General features: G+C 42.7%; 1 protein-coding gene across 1 annotated transcript in view; it reads left to right on the top strand.

Annotated features, from left to right (window-relative positions):
• LOC136579753 (complement factor B-like) overlaps positions 1 to 25479 on the top strand; it is a 56311-nt gene that overhangs the window by 14233 nt on the left and 16599 nt on the right. Inside the window, exons 7-15 of the mRNA XM_066579814.1 lie at positions 3952 to 4090; positions 4588 to 4719; positions 6277 to 6372; positions 8558 to 8695; positions 9410 to 9516; positions 15003 to 15120; positions 15277 to 15421; positions 21217 to 21296; positions 21698 to 21801. Of these exons, the coding sequence (XP_066435911.1) occupies positions 3952 to 4090; positions 4588 to 4719; positions 6277 to 6372; positions 8558 to 8695; positions 9410 to 9516; positions 15003 to 15120; positions 15277 to 15421; positions 21217 to 21296; positions 21698 to 21801 (1059 nt within the window). The remainder of the gene's footprint in view (positions 1 to 3951; positions 4091 to 4587; positions 4720 to 6276; positions 6373 to 8557; positions 8696 to 9409; positions 9517 to 15002; positions 15121 to 15276; positions 15422 to 21216; positions 21297 to 21697; positions 21802 to 25479) is intronic.

Below are 25479 nucleotides of genomic sequence, written 5' to 3' on the forward strand. Positions count from 1 at the left end.
TTTAATACCATTACTACTGGTATGCAATTAATTCTGACTTTTGGTGGTCATGAGTTTCAGGTTCCAGGACATCACTGTTGCCCCCTGCAGCACACTTATGGAGCCTTAGTAATTGCAAATATTAAACACCCCTAAGGTTGGCCCTTAATTAAATATGTACTACTAAACAAATATAGATTAACAGATTCTATTACATTCAGCAGGTTGGAAATAGATGAGAAATTTTGCAACCACTTTAAATCACAGTGAAATTGTGCCCCAGAGGCCTGAATTGTGGTGGGTCACAACTTTCTTTCATTAGAGGGGGTGCAGGGGAACTGGAGCACATCCTGATATATCATCCAGACAAGTGCCAGTGCTATAACCTCTGCACTCACAAGAGCACTGCTCTGACAGGTCCTCCATGATGTGTTCTTACCTCACACCCATTCCTATAGCCATGTAAACCCTGCAACTAGTGTGAAGTGGCATCTGTACTCAGCCGATATTCTAAAATTGCCTCCTATCCTTTTTTCAGGACCAATTTTATAAGACCCATTCAAAACAATATTATGATTATAGGGGTCTTCTGTGCGTTCCTATACTGCACAAATACAATGGAGGTACTGTAATTGAAGAAGGGCCATAAGTCACAGCTGTGGCAGAAAAAAATTCATATATCCTTGCACAAGCTGTACTTGTGAAAAACTGGGCAATTTTCCCCTTTATTCATCACACTCACCATCCTAAAAACAAAAATTCAGTCCTGTAAATTTATACCAGAAATTGGCGTAAACAAGAGTGTAAATCTATACCAATGGATTTGGCTTTCTGCCACACGGATACCCAGAGATGCGCCAGATTTCTTAAGAGGTGTCTTGTAAATCCGTACTTGTATAAAAACCTGCATTGGCCCATGTAAAATGGTTCTTCAAAATACTAACGATGACCTATCAGTCTGTGAGTGCGTGAGTTACATGTTCCGCCCCTGATCACATGATGGTGACCTCATCACAGGTCCTGTAAGTACACGGCTACTGTCCGGCTAGGTGTTTGTTAGTATTTCATAGCAACTGAGGCCGCGGGGGTTTGTAGGGGATGCAATACTAACAAACAACTACAGCAGCCGTGTGCTTACAGGACCTGTGATGTCCGGGGAGTCCAGGGTCACATAACCAGGGAGTGATCAGTGTGTGCAGGACTCTGCTGTGCTGCTTTTGATCCCTGTTGTATGAAGAATGTATGTAGCAGAGCTGTATGTGTGTGACGTACATGTAACTGAGGTGTATGTGATGTACATGTAGCAGTGCTGTGTGTGTGACGTGCATGTAGCAGAGCTGTATGCGATGTACATGCAACAGTGGTGTGTGTGTGTGGGATGTGCATGTACCATAGTAACATAGTATGTTAGGCTGAATGAAGACAAGGTCCAACAACCCGCTAGTCACCTAATGTCTATATACTATAATATCATAGCGCACTATAAAGACATCTAGTCCCTCTTAAACTCCTCTATGGATTTTGCCATCACCACGTCCTCAGGCAGAGAGTTCCACAGTCCCACTGCTCTTACAGTAAAGAAACCCCTTCTGTATTGGTGATGAAACCTGCCTTCTTCTAGATGTAGCGGATGCCCTCTTGTTACCGTCGTAGTCCTGGGTATAAACAGATCATGGGAGAGATCCTTGTATTGTCCCCTAATGTATTTATACATAGTTATTTGGTCGCTCCTTAACCGTCTTTTTTCCAGGGCAAATAATCCCAATTTTGTTAGATTCTCTGGGTATTCCAGTCCTCCCATTCTGTTTAATAATTTAGTTGCCCTTCTTTGAACCCCCTCAAGCACTGCAACATCTTTCCTGAGCACTGGTGTCCAGAACTGTACACAGTATTCCATGTGGGCACTGACAAGTGCCTTATATAGTGGAAGAATAATGTTCCCGCCCCCCCACTTGTATACCTCTTTTAATGCACCCCAAGACTTTATTTGCTTTTGCAGCAGCTGACTGGCATTGATTGCTCCTGTTAAGTCTACAGTCCACTAGTACCCCCAGGTCTTTTTCCATATAACTTTTCCCTTGCAGTACCCCATTTACTGTATATTGGTGACATCCGTTTCTCCTGTCCATGTGAGAGAAGAAAAAAAAAAAGCTCGGCACCCAGCGGGTCCCATACAAAAATGCCAGAGTCTCCCATTGAAGTCAATGGGGTTTGTTATTCGAATAGAGCTCTCAAATTTAACGAAAAGCTTGACTCGAATAATGAGGACCCGAGCATTTGGGTACTCACTCATCTCTAATAAAGTAATTACGATGTTTTTAAACTTCTCCCATTTGTCGTCTGTACTGTTATTTATGTTACAATTAATGTTACCGATAGCAGTTCTGAGCTGATCAAATTTTGCTTTACTAAAGTTTAGTTTTTTGTCGCTCCATAATAAGGCTTCTTGTTAAATGACAGCAAGAAGTTAATTATATTGTGGTCACTATTTCCCAAGTGTCCCTATACTTGCACCCCTGTGATTCTGTCTGGTTTGTTAGTTAATAGTAAGTCCAGAGTGGCCCTCCCTCTCGTTGGTTCCTGCACAAGTTGGGTAAGGTAGTTATCTTTGATTGTTCTCAAGAACTTATCACCCTTGTGAGATTTGCAGGTTTCGTCTTCCCATATTATATCCAGATAATTAAAGTCCCCCATAATAATTACTTCATTGCGGTTTGACACCTCTTTTATTTGCTTTAATAATAAGATTTCAGTTTCTTCTGTTGCTTTTGGTGGCCTATAGAAAACCCCTATCAGGATTTTGTTTTGTTTTTCTCCCTGTATTTCTACCCACGTGTTCAACTCCTGCACCTATATCTTCTCGTAGCTTCGGCATTAAGTACGATTTATACATAGTTATTTCATCGCCCCTTAACCGTCTTTTTTCCAGGGTGAATGATCCTAATTTTGATAGCCTCTCTGGGTATTCCAGTCCCTTCATTCCATGTATTAGTTTAGTTGCCCTTCTTTGGACCCCCTCAAGCACTGTAACATCTTTCCTGAGCACCGATGTCCAGAACTGTACACAGTATTCCATGTGGGGCCTGACTAGTGCCTTATATAATGGAAGGATAATGTTCTCGCCCCTCGCCCCTATACCTCTTTTAATGCATGTGACATGTATTTTTCCATGGCATGAGCATAATTTTAAATTTATCAGTGTTCAACCTCAAACCCACAATTTATCCATATCCATTTGTAACCATATAGTGTCCTTTCTGGTGTTAATTACTTTCTTGTGTTAATTAAATATTGGTATTTTACTGTGTAATCCTTCTACCAGGTCATTAATAAATACATTAAAAAGAGTAGGGCCCAGTACTGCCCCCTGTGGTACCCCACTAGTAACGATGACCAGGTGCATAAATATAGGGGGTGCAGAGGGTAAAGTCACACCTTGCCCCCTTTAGCCCTAGGGGCCCATAAAGTCTCTCCTCCCCATATTGCAAACCAATACAATCAATGAAGCTTTATAGTTGGGGGCCGAGTTCCAGATTTTTCACTGGGGCCCAGCAGCTTCAAGTTATGCCTCTGACGATGACCCAATTAGAGTATGTACCATTTATAACCACCCTCTGCTTTCTATTACTGACCAGTTACTTACCCACTTACACACATTCTCACCCAGAGCAAGCATTCTTATTTTATATACCAACCATTTATACTGCACAGTATCAAATGCTTTGGAAAAGCCCAGATACACAAGATCAATCCAATGACTCTCCTCGGTTCAGTCTAGAATTTACCTCCTCATGAAAGCTGATCAAATTGGTTTGACAGGAGCTCATTGCTTCAATTTTAAAGCTTGCTTTTGCTATATAATGGCTGTAATCTGATTGGATGTTATAGGTAACATGACTGTCATCCTGTGAATTAATTGTATATGACCTGCTATAAAGACTGGATTCAACACAACTATAATTATCTCTACAGATGGCCAGCTATGATTTTACCCCTCGATATGCTGTTATCTCATATGCTTCATTTGCAAAGCCCGCTGTGCTGCTCGCTAACCATGACAGTACGGACGCTGAGGCGGTCATTGAAAGGATTAAAAACTTAAAATATTCAGGTAAGGAAGTTCATGTCGCATTCTCAATAACTTTGCTAATGATATAAGGTCACATGACCAGTCACAGAGCATCAGCCAAACTAGAGTACAAAGGCTCGCTATATATTTTAGATGATTGGCAGACAACTATTCTTGACCCCCCCTCCATTCACATACACTACATGCTTGGCTTAGCCAAGCCATAAGAAGAATGGGGGCCCTCTGTTCAGGCAGAGTGGAGAAAAGTTATAAAGAATGTTTCTCGACCTGGAGGACCTATCGTGTCCTGCATTACACATACCAATAACGGATGGGAATAGGCACTGTGTATGCATCATTTCCCCTGTGGTGGCGCTGCAAGGAAACACTTACTGCCAAGTTTCTCAACACTTTACAGCTGATCGCTGGGGATTTCAGCAGTGAGACTCTTTGCAACAACCTCATTGTAGAAACACCTGAAGACAAATTGTATTACTTCTCCTTTTCCTGATCATTCTGCTTCTGGTTTTCTTTTAAAGAACATGAAGATAAACAGGGAACAAATACTTCGGCTGCTCTGCATGAAGTTCGCAAAATGTTGTCTCTGGAAGAAAAGAGAGATCACAAAAAGTTCATGGAAACGAGAAATGTTATCCTACTGATGACAGATGGCAAGTATCAGATCACTGATGGTGCTTCAGATCTCATCCAGTGCTTCATCCTTGTATCATCTCAGCCGTACAGCTTCTTTTTGCTCTTCAATTCAAAGCCACTGCTGCATCTTCCTCCACAAATTCTTAGACTGGAGGCTAATTAGGCTATCTATATTAGGGCTGGTGATTTATTACAGCTATTCTTGTATTAGATTTGAGCTAGGGACGGCCTTAAACAATTAGATAGGATGGGAAAAGACAGGAGCAATTACCAAAAATAGTAACTCCCAAACTGCTAGAATACAGGATAGGGATAGAATTAAATCCCATACCCTGGGAAGGGAGCTCGTGCTCCTCCTTTGTGACTGCGACCCCCCTTAAGCATATGGGGGTTCTGAGATTAGGTGGAGAGAGATAGCGCACGTAACAACTTATATTGCAGCAATCTGTATCCTCATTACACCGTGGTCCTTCCGAATTTTTTATTAAGGGATAACGAATACAGTCTCCCCTGTACGTGTCAGACACTGTAGCCACTAGAGTATCTTTATATATATAAATACTGGAGGTCATCTTAGCCCCTGAAGAGCTGACCTCAAGCGAAACGCGTTGGAATTAAATCTAAGCACCACCTTAGTATGAGAAAATTGGTTTTCCATGATCTATCTCAGGATCCGTAGTGGCCAAAAATAGTGAAATATTAAGAATCGGTGCCACCTATAACTTTTTAGGGAGGATACATGATATCATTTTTCACTTTTTCATCAGTGATTTATGTGACACATATTAAGTAACCTTGAGGTATCAAAAATATCGTTTCCCCCTTGGTTATTCTCATTTTCTATCTCTTTGATGAATATTCCTTAATGTATGTTTGTTCGTTCAAAAATGTGATTGATATTTAATAAAGTTTAGTTATTTTATATTTAGTAGTAGTCCAGTCAGTGATTAGAGTCCCCAAGCCCTTGGACTACCCTTGCCTCAGTGATCTCCTAGCCAAGTGTCTAGTAATTAATAGGCAAAAGACAACACCTCTCTTCCAGAAATTGAGGGCCAGTCTACCTACCAGCCCTCAATTGGCCATTTCTTAGTACTGAATTCTTACAGTGTGCAATGATAACAAGATGTCGATAAGATGGAGGATAGGCCCTTAGAATCATCTTCTCTGGGGTCCTAAGGAGTAGTGTTGAATGAACCGAAATACTCAAGCCCTGTTTCAGGTCGAACTTTGCTAAAACTTCAGTTGGCGCGAACCCGAACCTCAGGCGATTCATCTCAGTTGAACCCAATTAAACTTTTCCTTCTTCTCCCAGTTTTAGGGGTGTTGGTGAAGTTCGGGTTCAGTACAAACTAATTCGGATTGAGCTGAACTTTTTAGCCAAATTTGGAAAAATGCCCAAACCAAAGTTTAGTAAAGATTACTCAACATGACTAAGGAGCTCCAGTCCAGCACTGTTCTTCATATTCCTCTTTGAATTTGTATATAGTATTTTATCCTCACAGCTAGCTCTTCATGTCATTACAAACACAATGGTTCTTGTCATGTCCTTTTAACAACTGTTTTTTCCCCCGTAGGAAAGTATAATATGGGTGGAGACCCAAATTTGGAGATGAAGTACATCAAACAAATGCTTGACATCGAAAAAAACGTTGCGCGAGAAGATTATCTTGGTATGGAGTATACATGGTATATACAGTACCTGCACCTTGTTTTAATAAATGAGGATAGGTCATTACCAATATCCTAGTCTCAGAGAACCCATTTGGTCTCAAAAGTATTTTACTAAGTGTTTAATTAGACAGCAGCTAAATTGAAATAAACATGGTCAATACAGGTTCATAAGCTCAACCAATATAGCTTATTACATACCCTCCCCCCAGGTCCTACCCGAGTCAGGGGTCGATAGAAATCACTGATGTCAATTTTACACAGATTCTATGTTATATTAATGAACAAACTCAACTTAACACATTGTGAAGTAAAAGATAAAAGATAGAGAAAAGGAGAGGAGAGAGTAGGAGAGAGGGGTAGAAGGAGGAAAGAGAGGGGGGGAGGGGTAGAAGGAGGGGAGAGAGGGGGAGGGAGGGGTAGAGGACACCAGGTATCGTTTTCCTCTTTTCATTCAAGTTATTATGATCGCTGTAGGTCATGTGTGCCTGAGATGATCCAATCCCTAAATCTCTGATATGTTTGTATCTACACCAATGGTTGCCAGATGCCAAAGAACTCAGAGTACTTGTTTTTGTCTTCAGCTCTCATTTTCTCATATCTCAGGAGAATGTTCATTGATTCTACCCATGATGCTCTGGAGGGAGCACTCATGGTATGCCTAATCTTGGGATGATTTGTCTAGCTGCACAACAAAGAAGCACAACAGTAATTCCTTTATTTTGGAAATGGGTACTGGAAACATTGATAGGAGGGCAGTTTCCAGAATTAAGGCAACAGAGGAGTGGCACGCTAAGTTGTAGAGGGACATAATATCTAGCCATAGGCTGGCCACTGGAGAACATTCCAACCATAGGTGGATCATGTTGCCCACCTCAGAGGAGCATCTCCAACATAGGGGAGAGTGCTGGCTATACATTTTATGTAATTTCTCTGGGGTTCTGTACCATTGAGTTAAGATCTTATAATTAATCTCCTCCAATCTACAGGATACCACTATTTTGTGTGATAAGAGGAAGACCTTATGCCAGAGCTCCACCGGGAAGCATATACTTAATTCTCTCTCCCACGCCACTACATATCTCGGCTTAGAGTTCCCCACCTCTAGACTCAGCAGCGCCTGGTAGATCACCGAGATAGAGTGTCTGGGGGGTCCACGGATACACACAGAGCCTCAAATGGGGTGAGGGATCTGGTGAGGTTCCCCTCAGGTGTCAGGGAGTCCACAAAACTTCTTAACTGAAAGTAATGTAACCAGGCACCAGTAGGAGTCACAGATTCTCTAAAGAAGTTCCTAGAGGGTCTCAATCCTGTTTGTGAGTAAACGTTTGTTAAATGGGGGGGTAGGGACCAGGGAGGGATAGCAGAGAGGAGCTCTGCAGTGTGACCTTGAATTGAGGATTACCTACCAAGAAGGTGAGTGGGCTTGGGGAGGTAACTAGTTTAAATGAATCAAGGAATCCCTCCAGATTTGCAGTATCTTATCAAGGAGTGGTGAGGATACCACTATATTGTCATGATACCTCCTCAGGATCCAGAATACTACCTCTAACTAATCTGGTTACTGGTCATATTCTATTTCCGCCCAAATTTTTTTAAGGCGATGGTGTAGGAGGTCGAGTACGCAGTTACTAATACACACTGTATACTATAAGGAGAAATCAGGTAGACCTACTCCACCCAAAAGCCTCTCGCGCGTTAGGTGTCATGTTTTAATCTTGGTTTATGCACCCGCCAGACAAATCTAAAGATCAGATGATGATCCTTCTCTGCGTCTACTGTCAGAAGGCACCCAGCCTGACTAATGAAAGGGTCTACCATGAAACGCGTATCTGCTGGTTTTAACTAATAAAAAGAAAAGTTGAATAAATGCATCCCACTGTTTGTAAAAACAATAACAGGTCTTTACCCACTGACTCATTACAATAGTTGCCCAGTATGGGGGTTACCTTTGGGTGATGCATTTTACCAGCTTTGCCTGTTCCACAATCAGAGATACAATCCCCCACCACAAGATATGCATACCGAAGTTGTACTGTACTGTTGGGAAGGGTTATAGTTTGGAAAAGAAGTAAGAACATTACAGCAGAAACTGGAAATAACGGCCTGCCTCACAGTGAATGGCCACCTCAACAATTTACAATCCATTATCTCACATTTAATTAATCACTTTTCTACTATGTACAGATGTCTATGTGTTTGGCCTGGGTGAGGAAACCGATGAAAATGAAATCAATGAACTTGCATCCAAGAAACATCCCGAGAAGCATGTCTTCAAGTTGAACTCTACACATGGAATAAAGGAGGCCTTTGATGAAATGTTAGGTAAGAAACTTTACATCTCTTCCTTCCCTACTGTTATGATGTGATGATGTCATTACATCTGCCTGTGTGGAGCTGCTGGGAGACCAGGCCACAGGCTGGAATCCTTTACTGATATGGCAATGAGTATAGAAAAGTATACATATGGCAGTTTTGGTGGTCTATAGACTTTAGTGGCAAGGGCCACGGTCATGTCTGCCAAATTCTCCTACATAGTAACTTAGTGTGTAAAGCTGAAAAAAAGATGCAACATTGATCCAGAGGAAGGCAAAAAACTCCATAGGTAGAAAGTAGTTATCCTCATTTTAGGAGGAAAAAAATTCTTCCCAACTCAAAGTCTTGCAATCAGAATAAATCTCTCGATCACTGACCTTTGTAAAGTAATTAGTGACTATAACATGGAATATTGTTACACTCCAGGAAGGCGTCCAAGACCCTCTTGTATTCTTTTAGTGAGTTTGCCATTTCCACGTCCTCAGGCAGAGAGTTCCTTAGTCTTACTGCTCTTACAGTAAAGAACCCCTATGTTGTAGAAACCTCCTTTCTTCTAGACCTACAGGATACCTCCTTGCTACAGTTAGGGGGAGTTCAGGTCTGATAGGTGGGATGGAGGAACCCATCACATTTTGTGCCTTGGAGCTGCCCACAACATTAATCTGTCCTGTATGGATGGGTTCTGTTTCTTTATCAAGTTTGCTTTTTATTCCTTACTTTTAGATGTGGCAGAAACTATGCAGATGTGTGGACTTTCCAGAGAATTCTTTCCTATAGCGAAAGAAGATGTACAAGAAAAGTATCCTTGGATTGCTAAAATTACCATCGCTGTAAGTGGCCATCACCACGCTCTTAATAAATAATTAAAAACAGCCCATTTACTTGAGTCCATTTATGCTTAGTGCCTCAAAACCATTCACAAGCATACTGTAAGAGAGCCTTAGGCCCCCTTCACACAAGCATAAACATATTTGTGTGCTCCTGAGAGCTGCGTATTAGCGGAATAAACTATAATAATCTTTATTTATATATCGCCAACATATTCCGCAGCGCTTACAATACAGGGGAAATAACAAGGTTACATGAAGTAATCAGTTGATGGAAACAATAGGGGTGAGGGTGCTGCTCCAACGAGCTTACATACTACAGATAATGGGGTGATACAGAAGGTAAAGGGGCTGGAGATGTGCACAGTATGGCCAGGTGGAGAGTGAGGGATGCTGTACACACAGACAATGGTCAGGCCGTATGGTGGCTGAATTGGTATGACTGCAGATGCTGGTTGATTATGGTTAGCAGGAATGCCAGTCTGTGGGACAGGGAGCATGTTATCAGGCAGGGTACAGAGGGGTTTGGTTTAGGAGATGTGGTATGCCTCCCTGAAGAGGTGGTTTTAGGAGCACGCATGAAGTGTAGTGTGTCAGTGATTGTCCGGATAGCTTTTGGTAGCACGTTCCAGAGGACAGGTGCTGCTCTGGAAAAGTCTAAAACTATGTTGTTTTGTTTGCCCATTGGCGTATTTTACTGTACTTTTTGCGTCTGCAAGGCATGTTTATTTGCGTGCAGAAAAGATGCACTGATTGAAATGGCTAATTAGTCTAATAAATTCTAGATGTGTTCTTTTCGCTCTGAAATTATGCAGTATTACGCATAGGCATAACTTGAAGCTTCTGGACCCATTGCAAAATCTGTAATAGGTTCCCTGACTATAATTCTTTATTAATAGTACTGGGCTCCCTATATGGAGAAGAGAGGTCTTATGGGCCCCCTAAGGCTCCTGGGCCTGGGTGCAACTGCATCCCCTATAGTTATGCTCCTGCATCTCTTAGCCTCTTGCGTGAGCCTTTGGGTGCATAAATGTGCAGGGAAAAAGAGCATGTTGCTATTTTTTGTGCAACTGAAATGCGCAGGTAAAATACGCGCATGTGAACAAATCCATTAAAATCAATGGGTTCTATTCCCTGCATATTGCATGCTTAAATACGCCCATGTGAAGGGGGCCTTAGGCATGCTACACCAAAAGAAACATAGGGTCAGAAAGTCATGGGCCTGCAAGGTGAGGATACTATACTGTAGATCAGGGGTGCACAATGTTTTTTGATGTGAAGGCTGCATTGTCATGTTTTACTTTAACGGTCCACAATAAAATTTAAGCTGCTTAAAGTGCAAATAGAACAGCCATATTATATTATTTAATAGCACCATCTTAGGGTATGTACAGATGTAGCAAATATTAACTTGACACTAAACACGTAATGACTAAAATGTGCTATATCATGGAACCAATACTTCTAGTAGTTCTGTGCCCAATAATCCGGTCACACTGTGGAAGGGTGCGGGCAGACGAGCGCATAAACGGCGCGTTTTTGCGACCAAACGTATATACGTGACCATCTGAGGCAATGGTTTCGAATGTATTCGTTCACATGGGCGATTTTACGGCGCGTAAAAACGGCAATTCGAAAAAAAACGGAACATATGCGACCGAAATACGCGCCAACGCATATTCGATCGCCGAAAAGACCGTTTGCAAAGTAGGAACAAATGAAAATACGCTTTCTAGCTCTGGTCGTGATCGGTGAAAAACGATCGCTCGGGCGATTATACGTTGCGCTCGTGCGAACGTAAATACGCCTACGCTCGTCTGCCCGCACCCGAAGGCTGTAGAAAGTTAATTAGGTTAATGTAGAATAGGCAATTAAAAACATAGACAGAGGTGGAGGTGACCGAGTGTGGTATCATGCGGTAAAACTAGTTCATGATGATTTTTGTGTGAGCCCAGTGTTTCTTTTGATATGCATTTTAATTGATGTTACCTTTATTTGAACACCCTGGATCTCTCACTACAACATATGTATTGCAATTGAATTGCCACATCCTGTCTCTGCTCTTTCAGTTGTCATGTTGTCAAGAGTTATGCTGTTTTTGACTAATTTAGAATAGGGTTATAATGTTAAGGCAGATAGATAAAGAGATTATAAGTATGGCCGATGGGGACAGTTTGCAAGACACAAAGCGCAAAGTCTGATGATGTTCTGTCGCAGTTGTTATTTAAGCAGAAGTTCCTTGCCCTGCCCTAACAAAGACACTCCCTGCACACACAAATACAGGGACATTATGTTTATCAGCTAGGAGACATGTTGCTGTAACTGAAGGTCTTGATTCTCACAGCCTTGGGAGGGTCAGATAAATAATCAACTACCCCAAACCCCAATAAAACTATATACAACAGTTTATGGTCGGCAGTTTAGTTATATAACCTATAAACAAGCAATCCAACATTGCCCCCAAATACCACAAATAGCGACAAGAGTGACGTCATGTCCCAGTTGAGTTCACCACCATGAATATGTGATCGGGCACCCCTCATCCTTACCAAATTAAAATGAAAGGCGGAGGGGCATAACAACCTGCCTTGACAACAAGCAATGGTTCTCTCCACTGTCGTTAGTTGGGGCCACAGAGGAGACACTATTATTAGTCATGGGCACTATTACTGGTTAGGGACGGTATAACTTTGTGGGGCAATGGGGGACATTAGCACTATGAGGCAATTACTAAGAGGTTAATTGGGGTGTAGCAGCAGAAAGGGAAGGTAGAAGTTGAGGCTGCAAGAAGTTTTCATGGCAGTCTGGGCTTAGAAGAAAAAAAGGGGACATCAACAACCTGTAATTGCTAGAGGTGACTGCACTGTCCCTATTCACATTTTGGCAAGGTAGAGACCGGTCTCTTACATGTCTGGCAGCTGTGTCTCAGTTGATGTATAGCTCAAGCAAATACTTCTTGCGAGCTTCACAACGGTGGAGGTCCTGTTACTACCCTCTTGGATAGTCATTGGGAAACCCTGTCAGAGGTGGGCAAATGGTTCCTGAAGTTGGGTGATCCAGCATTAGTGTATCTTGATGCCACCGGAAGCTAGGGGTTTGACAGGAGGAACGCCCCTCTCGCACCCCCAGCTCCCTATGGGGTCAAGTATTGAAGGTCCTAGTAGCGTCTGTATGCCAGGCAATGCACGCTGCAAGGAGTTTAGCAGGGGTGTCAGACCTGGACCCTGGAATCCCCCGGCGGCAAGATGATCCGAGGCCCTGGCCCCTGCAGTCCTTGGCTTTTACCCCTGGAAGCGCCTTCCTCGCCGCCGCAAGCGGCATTCCCGCTGTACTCCCAGTGCCGGTAGCAGCTTCACCGCTGTCCTCCCCCATTAATGCGCGCTGCCTCAGATTAATGCCAGCCTCAGTGTGTTCACCGCAGGACCACTGCACTTCAGTGGAAGACCAGAGGACCACTGACAATGATCGCCGACATTTCAGCTGTGACAGCACAAGTGCTAATGAAAACAAAGATCTGGTACCGTGTTAGCCAGTAGCACAGATAGATAAGACCCCCATCAACAGTAATTCAGGGACCATAAACTTTCACTCCCTTATCAGTATTTAGCTAAAAATGTTTGTGTATCTCTTATAACAATTCAAGCCTGTTGACCTTTCCCCCCCCTCCAACAGTAATTTAGGGACCATAAAACTTTCACTCCGCTATCAGTGTCTAGTTGCAGAATTCCTTTTAAGTGCGAACCAATCACATCCATATCTGTGCCTTGTCATAAGTATGTATGTTATAAGTGTGTATAAATATGCATGCCTCTTCAGATCCAATCCATTTAAGCCGGAAGAAGTACCCTGCGTTGGTACGAAAGCTCGCTATTATTACATCATGTATTTTTGTTAGCCATTAAAAGGTATCATATCTACAAGATTACGTCGTTTCTCTTGCTGAGCACAAGTGCTGAAACAGATCGGTGGTAGGGGAGGGGGCGGGGGGCAGTGTGAGCTGCGGAGGTCCGGAGGGGGTACTGTTAACAGCGGAGGTCCGGGGTGCTTACTGTGACCAGCGGAGGTCCGGGGGGCTTACTGTGACCAGCGGAGGTCCGGGGGGCTTACTGTGACCAGCGGAGATCCGGAGGGGGTGGCCTTACTGTGACCAGCGGAGGTCCGGGGTGCTTACTGTGACCAGCGGAGGTCTGGAGGAGCGGGGCACAGCAGTAAGAAGGAGTGAAATGTGAGTAGCGGACAATGTCCTGAACAGTAGCATGCTGCTCGGACCGGAGGGGGGGTTTGAAACCTGAAACATCAGCACGCTTCTGGGGGCCAGTGTCTGGAGCGCAACAGCAATGCACTTCTGTTCCTTCCAAATTGGAAATGCTGCTATGAGCATCAGTGGGGAGCTTACATCACAGCCTACAGTATTCTACAGAGCGCCGAGGACCTGCAGGGAAGCAATGCCGCCAGCCAATCAGCTACAGGGGGCATCACCCCCCTGTCAATCTTGGTTCCACCAGGACTTCCTGTTGGCGTCAAGATACAGTAATACCAGGTGATCCTGCAGCTTGTTGAACCAGAGGTTCTTGGCAGCAGCAGTCCGCAGCTCCAACAGTCCTCAGCAACAGCTCTTTAGCTTAGCAATCAGCACAGCAGGACTCACATCAAAATAGGAGATGCGGCAATTAGTGAAAAATCGCTTGTGTACAAGTGAATTGGTTCATTTCCTGTGCGAATTCCGACCATACTGCAATCGGACGGAACTCACGTCAGAATATTGCCCGTATAAATATGGCCCAACCTTCAGATGATTGTTCGTCCCCCATTCACTTCCATTGATGTCAGCAGTACATCCCTCCTGTTCACACATGGAGATGTGCTGCTGAGTAAAGTGCATTTTCTGGCTGCACCAAAGATGCGATCAGGCATAAACAAGTGTTTGCTTGTTTTTTGGCCGATCGTTGACCTGTTTATAAAGGGCCATGAGCATGCGAACAAGCGTTCATTAGTTTATAACGGGCAATGAGCAGGTGAACAAGTGTTCTAATAAACGCTTGTTCATGATCACTTGCCTGTGTAAAAGGGCCTTAAATTGTCAGAATGCTATAAACCTGAAATGCCACAAAGCTGGTGATTAAAGATTTCATCAATCTATTAGAAAGCTATAACTATATAATGCAAAAAATCTAAAGATTTGCATGAGCAAACTGTTGGAAAGCCGTAATCATGTAGTATAAGAAAGCTGTATATTAATAGTAGCAGCGTGCTATCAGAAAGCCATAATCTTGTAGTGCCAGGCAGCTGCAGATAAGTGGTGTCAGTAAGCTGCCTGAAAGCCATATAATTCTATTGCAGTATAGCTGTAGAAAAAGCAGATGGTGTTATTTTCCAATAGACTGTATACATGAAGTGCCAGCATCAGGCTCCATTTATTATCATATATTCAGAAGAGCTGGAATCTACCACACTTTTTGACACTTTTCTTTCCTTTTATTTACTTAAAGCGTGAACGTTCTCAAGAAAAGTGTAAAGGATCCATTGTGAGCAAATTTTTCATCTTGACTGCCGCTCACTGCTTCTACATTAATGATTCTCTCCATGCTATCAGTGTCAGTGTTGGAGGTAAGTGCTCCCATTTTCATTCAAGCTCCAGCTGATGTCCAACTACAACCTCTAACACGTTCTCTATCAGGGATATGAGTCTCTAGGAGACACCCTACAATATGAGGCATTCAGGACTATGTATGTGTCTGCTTACTCTATTTACATCTATTGCAGATAAGACATTCAAAGTGAAGAACCTTTACCGTCATGAGAAGTACGACCCAGCGGGCAAACAGGACAAGAAAGTGCCGAATTCCTTTGATTACGATGTGGCTCTCATTGAACTGGAGAAGAACATTGAGTTTTCCAGAAAAATCAGGTAACATTTCGGCTATCTGGCCTTTTTCAAGCATTGATGCTGCCACTATTTCTTTACTGGATGTGATATGTGGATCATGGTTCATGATCCATTTATTGTGGCATTTGCATGAATGCTTCCCTCACTGGATACAGCTTTAATTGAGTGCTGCTGGTAACTCCTTCTTTTCCTAGCTTTTATTATGGAGCAGGAGACTGGCATTATTATAGGGGTACTACAGTTGTGTTATGGAGGGTGACACGTTATTGAGGCTTTCATAGTTATTTCACCTCCCTTGTCTCCTCACTATCCCACAACCCCAAACGACTCTTCAACACCTTCTACTCCCTCCTCAGTCCCAAAGAACAGGCCCCCGTGATGGATCTCAGTGCTGGAGAACTAGCCGCCTATTTCAAAGAAAAAAAATCGACAACATCCGAAAAGAAATCTCTGAAAACTGCATGGTCTCCTCAGCACTGCATCCATCACCCACTCACTATCTATACTAGAACCAACGACAGAGGAAGAAGGCTCCAGACTGCTTTACGCTGCTCACCCCAGCACCTGCGCTAGTGACCCTCTTCCCTCTCACCTCCTCCGGTCCCTTTCCCCGGCTGTCATTACCCACCTCACTACCATCTTCAATCTCTCTCTGACCTCTGGTACCTTCCCCTCCTCATTCAAACACTCTATTATCCAACACGCCTCTACTAAAAAAAAAAACAACCCTTGACCCGACCGATGCTGCCAACTACTGACCCATTTCAAACCTCCCCTTTATCTCCAAATTACAAGAATGCATAGTCTACTCCAGCCCACACACTTTCTCTCTGACAACTCTCTCCTCGACCCCCTCCAGTCCGGTTTCCGCCACCTACACTCGACCGAAACCGCCCTCACAAAAGTATCAAATGAGCTGGTGACGGCAAAGCTGAGAGGAGACTACTCCCTACTAATCCTTCTTGACCTCTCTGCTGCATTTGACACTGTTGACCATGACCTCATTCTCATTATGCTACGCTTAATCAACCTAAAGGACACTGCTCTCTCCTGGATCTCCTCCTACCTCTCTGACCGCTCTTTCAGTGTCTCCTTTGCTGGCTCTATCTCCTATCCACTTCCTCTCGCTGTCGGGGTCCCCCAGGGCTTGGTCCTTGGTCCCTTCTCTTCTATCTACACAGCGCCAATTGGACAAACCATCCACAAATTCAGCCTCCAATACCATCTCTACGCTGATGACACCCAGCTACACATCATTCCTCCAAAATCTCACCAACATCTTGTCTGCGGTCTCTAACACCATGTCCTCCCTCTTTTTCAAACTTAGCCTCTCAAAAGTTTACCTCGTCTTTCCACCTTCAACCAGCTGACCTGCCCCTAACATTTCCATATCAGTACCTAGCACCACCATAACCCCCAGGCAGCACACCCACTGCCCTGGGGTCACACTGCACTCTGACCTCTCCTTTATCCCCTCCCACATCCAATCTCTAGCCTGTACATGCCACCTGCACCTCAGAAATATTGGTAAAATCAGGACCTTCCTCACCACAGACACACTAAAGACACTCGTTGTTGCCCTCATACACTCCCAACTCAACTACTGCAACTCAATGTTCATTGGCCTTCCCTACACCAGACTCTCCCCTCTCCAATCCATAGTAAACGCAGCAGCTAGGCTCATTTTTCTATCGAGCCGTTTCTCAGATGCCTCTGATTGCACTGGCTGCCCATTCACTGCAGAACTAAATTTAAACTCCTCACCCATAAAGCTCTCCATGGTGCCGTGCCACCGTACATCGCTTTCCTTTTGTCCGTATACCACCCAGCCCGCACACTCCAATCCACTAACACCTCAGACTAAGCACCCCTCTAATACAAACCTCACATGCTCTCCTACAGGACTTCTCCAGAGCAGCACCCATCCTCTGGAACGCTCTACCCCAAGGCATCCAGACAATCCCCAATGCACGAAACTTCAGGCGCGCTTTAAAAGCACACCTCTTCAGGGAGTCATACCAAATCTCCTGACCTAGTCCCCTGTCTCTCGCTATGGCTGCCCACACCTTCCACCTTGCCTATTGCATTCGACCCCTACCCCTGCACCTCATTAGCTCCCCACCCTGTTTGCTTCCTAATAACTGATTTCCACATGTAATTTCTGTACTGCCTGTGTCCCCCCCATAGCTTATCTCCCCCTACCCCATTTGTTTCAAACTGATTATATATCACATGTAACTATTGTATTGTGTGTGTTCTCTCATGCTTGAAAGCGCTGTGGAATAAGTTAGTGCTATACAAAAAAAGATTATTATTTAGTTATTATGGGGACAGTGTGGCTTGCATGGTTATAAGTGCAAGTTCTTTGATTGTATTAGTATGGGGCAATAAGGTTGGTATGATCAAGGACTGGGGAAATGCCTCACAACTATCCCTACTGCTCTTCATAACCATCTTAATAACATTATAGTGAAAAACATGGTAGAGTGTGGCCTTGTGACCAGTAAATGCTACATGACACCTTATGTAATACAAAGAGAGATTAGTTTTACCCAATAAACACTACAAGGAACATTTTATGTTTATTCTCTTTTTATTAAATTTTAAATATTTCTCAAACATTAGAAAATAGCAGTAGAAATAAAGACGGGTCTCGCAGGACCTTCAATTCACATTGTACAGCAATTAGGCACATCTTCATTGGAACGACAAATAGAACAAATATTTCTTCTAGCTCAAAAGTGATCTCCCAGACCTCCTCCCCCCAGTCATCTATTCTTTAACTATATCAGTGCAAAACTGGCTGAAAATAGGGTTGGGGCCTCATATCACAATAAAATGCTACCATTTAGAAAATAGAAATCCCTCTAATTGGAAAGGGGAAGAATAAGAAAAAAAAGGGAAAATATAGAAAACTCTGAGAAGATTAAAAACAGATATGACAGAATAGCAAGGCACTTCAGTAATAGCACACAAAATACACAAAACCAAAGAAAAAAAAGAGAAAAAAGGGGGTGGGGAGGGGAAGGGGGGCACCTTGTGCATATTCCTGTCGGTCCCTTATTCTGGCGGACCTGTGTCCCCCTCTAGGCTCATGGGTGGGTCTATTGAAACAGGCTGGTGAACTCTGTGGAAGACTAAAACATAATCCAGGGCCCCCATGTTTCTCTGTATTTTTCCCTTTGTTTTTCGGGTTCTCGAGAGTGTTCCGCGCATAGCTTCTCCATATTGTTGAGATACGACATTTCTTGTTGCCACTCTTTCATAGAGGGGACTTGTATGGTTCGTCAGTGGTGAGGGATAACTGCTCTGGCTGCTGCAATACAGAAATGGAGCAGATCTCCCTTTTGAGCACTAATTGAGCCCAGTAGAATGGAGAGCTATCCGTGGAGTGTTGTTTACGGATTTTCTGCACATCGAGTTATAGGTGGCAAACACCCTGTCCCAAAAGGGGCGCAATTTATCGCAACCCTACCAGACGTGTAGCAGAGTGCCTCTGTCAGTCCCACAGCACCAACACATATCCGACACCAAGTGGAAAATTGCGTGGAGTCGCGTCGGGTATCTGTACCATCTAGCCAACACCTTGTACTCTTTCTCCTGAGCAGCGCATTCCATTGTCAACTTGTGTGTATAAATAAATGACTTTTGCCAGTCGCTCTGTGTGATTTCTTGCCCCAACTCCTGCTCCCAGGCCCACTTGAAGATCATATATTTATGACAATACATGTTCCGGAGGGGACTGCAACTCAAACAACACCTCAAAGGGTGTCAATTCTAAGCCTGTGGTGCCACTTCCATCCCAAGGCACAAGGAAGGAGCATAACTGGAAATACTCGAGCCAGGAGATAAGAATATCTCCGAATTGGTGTCTATGTTCTTGAAGAGAAGGCATTGATTGTCCACCCAGAACCTGCTGGACCCTGGTATCATCTCGATTTTTCCAAATCAGAAAGCGATCTCGCGCCCTTCCTGGTGGGAAAGCTGGATTATTAAAAAATGGTGTCAAAGTGCTATTCTCTCTGGACAGGATTTGTTGACAGGTTTGTATTTCCTATAGTCTGAGTGTACCCCTAAGGAAGTAGTTTGAACCTACAGATTGGGCCCTATCCTCTTTTTTCACTCAAGGGAGTAGCCTCAGGGGAACTGTACAATCGGTTTGCTCCAATGCTATCCATTGTTTATTGTTAGTGTGATAATGCCAGTCTAAAAGATGCGTAAGAACCGCCGCCGTATGATAGTTTTTAAAGTCGGGCAAACTTGCCCCTCTTTTTGATTTGGGATACGACAACACGTGCACAACCACCCGCGGTCTCTGTCCCCCCCAAATGAATCTAAACAGTGTCGACTTCAGTTTGTTAAAAAAATGTTTAGGGTACCATAATCGGGATGGCCTGGAAAATGTATAAGAACCGGGGTAGGACATCCATTTTAATGGTATATATACTCCCAAATAATGACAAGACTCTGGTGGAACAGGAGGAGAGGTCTTTTAGAGTGCGGTCCAGAAGGGTGGAGTAGTTCATGGAGAATAGCTCAGAGTTTTCCACTGGGATATGTATTCCTAAATATTTTATAGCCTCTGGTTGCCACTTAAAGGGAAAGTGTTCTATTATGTGGTTTTTTTTTTGCTTCTGGGCCCAGGGATATATTTAGGGATTCAGTTTTGCTGTAGTTAATTTTAAAATTGGCTAAGTGGCCAAGTCTCTTGAATTCTTCAATCAAGGAGGGAAGGGTGATGTGCTGTTGTGTGATATATAACAATAGATCGTCGGTGTATAAGGCCGCTTTATAATGGATCCCCCCCAGTCAATCCACTGATGTTCAGGTTGTTTCTGATTGTCACCAGATGTTCCATCACTAAGACATATAACAGAGGGGAAAGGGGGCAGCGCTGCCTAGTACCATTCCCAATATAGATGGAGGAGGAGAGCGTGCCGTTTATCCTGACCCTGGCCGTGGGGCAAGCGTAAAGGGCAAGTGTTCTAGTCAAAAATTTAGAACCCAGCCCTATCTGTTTAAGGGTTGTCGCAAGAAACTCCCAGTGAACCCTGTCAAAGGCCTTCTCCGCATCCACTGACAACAGACACATTGGATTAGCACCGTCTCGCGGCTTCCAACGCGTCTCTGGAGTTGGAACTTATTATTCATAGGGCCGTCTCTGTTACATATTTGGATATTCGGTCTTTTAATAAATTTTGGTTCATGTCTGTGAATTGTCCCTTAAGATTGTAGAGCTGGTAATAGTATTTCTGGAATATATCCAGGATTTCTGTAGGAAGGAACATTTTATTAATATCTACACAACACAGAACTCCCAAAGGTTGAATAGTCCTGAGACTTCAGTAGTCATTAAAAGTGTCATTTTGTGGTTAATTTGTAGAAACCACTTGTTATTGTAATTGTATTGAGCTATTTAAATTGTTCTTGTTTGTTTGTTGTATTTTTTGCAAAACGCTTAAAACTTCTAAATTTGGTAAATAAACCTAATTTGCATTGGGTCTTGATGAATAATTTTGATAGCAACTGTAAGCCCTAAGAATTTGGGTAATTTGTAGAAACCACTTGTTATTGTAATTGTATTGAGCTATTTAAATTGTTCTTGTTTGTTTGTTGTATTTTTTGCAAAACGCTTAAAACTTCTAAATTTGGTAAATAAACCTAATTTGCATTGGGTCTTGATGAATAATTTTGATAGCAACTGTAAGCCCTAAGAATTTGGATTTTTCTTCTTAGAGCCAGAGATTATTTGGCTTTAGTGGAAAAGAATGTAATTATTTAGATAGCAACAATGACACGGTTTTCTCTTCCTGCAGACCTATCTGTCTTCCATGTACAATGGGAACATCCTGGGCTTTAAAGCAACGAGGGAAACCCGTAAAATGCAGCGATCATTGTGAGTGTCGTAGGGAAGGCTTTTGCACAGTGGATTTGTGATTTTGTGTTTCGAGCTAAAATTTTGTTTTCATTTAACTTCATAAAAGAACTTAATAGGAATCAGACTTCATTTTTGTGATACAGAGCTCCAAATCCTCTGCTACCTCTTACATAGCCATAGCGTAAACTAATACAATCTGGCTGTGAATAGTCACCACTAGGTGGAGCTTAGAAGGTTAATGAAGACAGATTTATTATTGAGATCAATGGGAACTATATAAATGTGTCACGCTGGGGATGGGTGGCTGGAGACAAGATCACTAAGTCTACAGTTCAAGTGTCATTGAGTTTCATAAAAGTGTAGTTAAAGATGGAAAATGTAAAAGTTTTTTTTAACCCATAGCATTTTACATTTCCTAGTACAAACATTACTCTCTGGAGAATTGGTGAAGGCCATGTTTGTTGCAGAGGAAAAGGAGAAGGCGCTTCAGCGGAAAAATGTCTTGATAAAACAAGGGAATCAAGTAAGGAGAAAGAATAATGAAAGAAATTCCTAATGAGCAGATTGTCTATGGACAGAATGGTGTAGAAGTTTAGCACCTATATTAAGAGAGCAGTCTGTGGACCCCATGTGGGGGGATCCAAGTTTCTTTTACTAGAGCTGCTGTATGTATGTGTTGGGGTCTTAAAGGGGTTGTCTCGCGGCAAACCTCAAAATTTTACATTACCCCATTCCCCCTGTCACCCCCCTGGCATAAAATAGCAAAGTAAAGCGGTTTTTAAGCCGCTTGCTACTTACCGATCCGACGAAATAAGGACTTTAAAAAATCTTCTCCCAAGATGGCCGCCGGTCCTTTCCCAGGGATGCACTGCGGTTTTCTCCCATGGTGCACCGCGGGTCTTCTCCCATGGTGCACCATAGGCTCTGTGCGTTCCATTGCCGATTCCAGCCTCCTGATTGGCTGGAATCGGCACACGTGATGGGGCGGAGCTATGCGATGACACGTAGAAGGGGGCGGAGCCAGAACGCTGCTCGTGCCTGGACCGAGCAGAAGGGAAGAAGACCGCATAGCGCAAGCGCGTCTAAAAAAGCAAGAAGACATCAGAATTAGACGGATCCATGGCGACGGGGACGCCAGCAACGGAGCAGGTAAGTAAATAACTTCTGTATGGCCAATATTTAATGCACGATGTACATTACAAAGTGCATTAATATGGCCATACAGAAGTGTATAACCTCACTTGCTGCCGTGAGACAACCCCTTTAATACGGACCCTAAAATGCAGCAAAATTACAGACATGTAAGCTCAGTCTAAAGTGAAGGTCCTCCAATGTATGTTTTTTTTAAAATCAATTCTGATAAGCCCCTAACAGTCATATTCCCATTGGAAGATCCCTCCTAAAAATGCAATTTTTTAACCCTTTCCCGTGTACTGGGCACATTGAGTGTCTGTATATAAAGTGAGTTCAGGAGTTGAGCCCACAACATGCATGGCTGGTGTCAGCTGACACCCACCGACAACAGCTGTGATCAACGTTGATGCTGATTGCAGCAGTTAAGCCTTGTTAGAGTATACATTACATTTTTGTAATAATGAACAGGTATTGTAGCCTTGTCAATCAGGTATGCCTAATTATTATTTGATGCATTGGAGAAGAAAACCAAGAGAAACACTCTAGTGATGTTTCCAAGCTCTTCTGAAGCGCTGTATTATTGCATAGTTTTTATAGCAAAATTTCTAGCAATTGCCAGGTGTTGATCACGAGTTACCTCGCCCCATCAACATCCAATCACAATGCAACAAACAAATCATAGTAAGCTTATACATCTCGTGCACATTTATGTATCTAAGCATAGAAAATCATTTTAGACATTATGTTCTATTGCAACCAACACAATCCTTGAAAAAGATGCTCAGCACATAAGCAAAGAAAGACTGCCAAACTATCTAGAAGTATGATTATGAAAACAAAGACATTATTATAAATTGTATTTTTCCACTGTTGACCTGCTGCTTTGTGAAATGGGCTTCTCCACTGTAGCCCCATAGAAGGCCAAGGTACAGGGAAAAACATCCCTCTGTAGTAACATCAGTCACTAATAGAGCTGATCAGGGTCTGCTAGGACTTTGAAGCTCTGATGTGACAGGGACAAGCGGCAGTCGCATAGCAGAAGTAACACTTCCACTTTCACTTTTTAGTACATAGCACTCATGGAGTACTATGTAGCTTGGAAAGGAGAAGGCAGAAGCGGTTAAAAAACGCTTCTCCTCCAAGTCCTCAGCTGTGTATTAGGCTGTCTGCTCACGTATCACTTGTCATGGCTCTTATATGCCGTGCAATGTGCATGTGAGGTTTCACATTGAAATCAATGAGAAACACTTCCAATCCTCTATCGTGTGTGAAACTGACACAAGAGGATCGGAATTTCACAGATGAAAGGCGTTTTTGCCTGAAAAATGCCTTGCACCTTCTGGTACATCGTCTCGCCCATGTGTAGGTAGACTTACTGAGACACTCCCAGCTCATCTAGCTGCTGTCTGTACTGCACACTGCAATTACTCTGGATATTAGCTGGTGGTCATAATAATGGGACTTGACCCTGTACAACGCGTTCACAGAAAACAAGCCCTGATGTAGCTATGTAACCAGAAACATAAAAGAGCTATGATTTTTGGAAAGTGGGGAGGAAAAAAAGAAAATGAGAAATGAAAAAGAGCTGCAGTGGGAAAAGGTTTAATTGTAGATATTTAATCTATGTCTCTAGTAAACCTAAATAAGACTTATAAAATACATAGCAAGACACAATGCCATAAGAATATGGTAACAATACGGTAAAGTGTCAAACCAGTATAAAAGGCTGCCAAATATCATAGACCAACAACTAAAACAGTGCACAAAATTGCCATATTAAAACAATATTTTATTGAAACTGCATTAAAATAATAATATCTAAAAAAGATGAGTCACCATAGGAAAAACACTGAGCCACGGGAGAAGAATCCCAAGACAAATGCATGAATGTATTACCCATAAGAGGTCATACATGGAATATCAATTAAAGTGTGTTGGAGTAATCATTTAATTTAGGTGATATTCGAAGGGTATCGTAGCCTTATCAGTCAGGTATGCCAAAGTCGACGATGCACTGAAGAAGAATTCAGCATGAAACAGACAAGTGGCGTTTCAAGGTTTGCTTCCTCCTTTGAAACTCTCTATGAAGGAGGGATTACGTTTCCGAACTCAGCAATCATCAAATTACTCTAAGAGTTACAATTGACGTGTTAGTTATATTATCTCAAATTTACATGTCTAAATATAAAATTGCTTAATGCTAAAGCTAGCAGTTACATTATCTCAGGCTTGCTGTGAACATATGTAGTAGGTAATCTTATCTCAGGCTTGCACAGCGAACACATATTTTACTGCTGAATTCTGTTTTTGACTGCTTCTACGAGTCCCAATGATAAATCATAAATAACCCTTAAATAAAATAATGTGCAAAACACTATTACAGGTTACCCTTACAAGTGCAAGCTAATAAAGCAGCATATATAAAAAAATAGTATCAATGTAGGTGAAAAAATATAATAAGGAAGAAATACTTAGCTCAGTTGTCTGGGATGCCTCACACCATGGCATCAGCCCAGATGTACATTTTGGCGTATATATCTTCATCTTTTTAGATATTTTTTAGGTGTTTTCAATAAAATATTATTTTATTATGGTATTTTTGTGCACTTTTTTTTTGTTTGTCTTTAGAAAATACTAGTACCAGTGTTTCCGGTGCGCAATGCACCACTTAGTAATATAATATAGTGAAAGAGTTTGGAGTTGGTCAAAATATTTCTGTGCAAATAGTAAGCTATCACCATTATTTGTAATTTTGCTGAACAGCGCAAACACCCATGAATAAGGAAATGTCAGGAAATGTACAAAATAGCAATACCAATACTTGTTGGCTCGTTGCTTTCGCATATGAGCTGCATGTGGTTTATGAACTTCAGCAGCTCTCCCAGGAAACATGTTCGTTCGTTGCTTTCACATATCAGCTGCACTAGATTTACAAACTTCAGCTTGCTCGCTAAGGTGAAATTGTGGCTTGTCGCTGTGTCATGTAAGATACATTAGCTTCACAGCGGCGTTGAACCCTCTGTGGTGACGTATTTGCACAACAGCAATGGTTTCTTTCAATACTGGA

This window comes from Eleutherodactylus coqui, chromosome 10 (assembly GCF_035609145.1).
Source record: "Eleutherodactylus coqui strain aEleCoq1 chromosome 10, aEleCoq1.hap1, whole genome shotgun sequence".
In the NCBI taxonomy this organism is placed as follows: domain Eukaryota; kingdom Metazoa; phylum Chordata; class Amphibia; order Anura; family Eleutherodactylidae; genus Eleutherodactylus; species Eleutherodactylus coqui.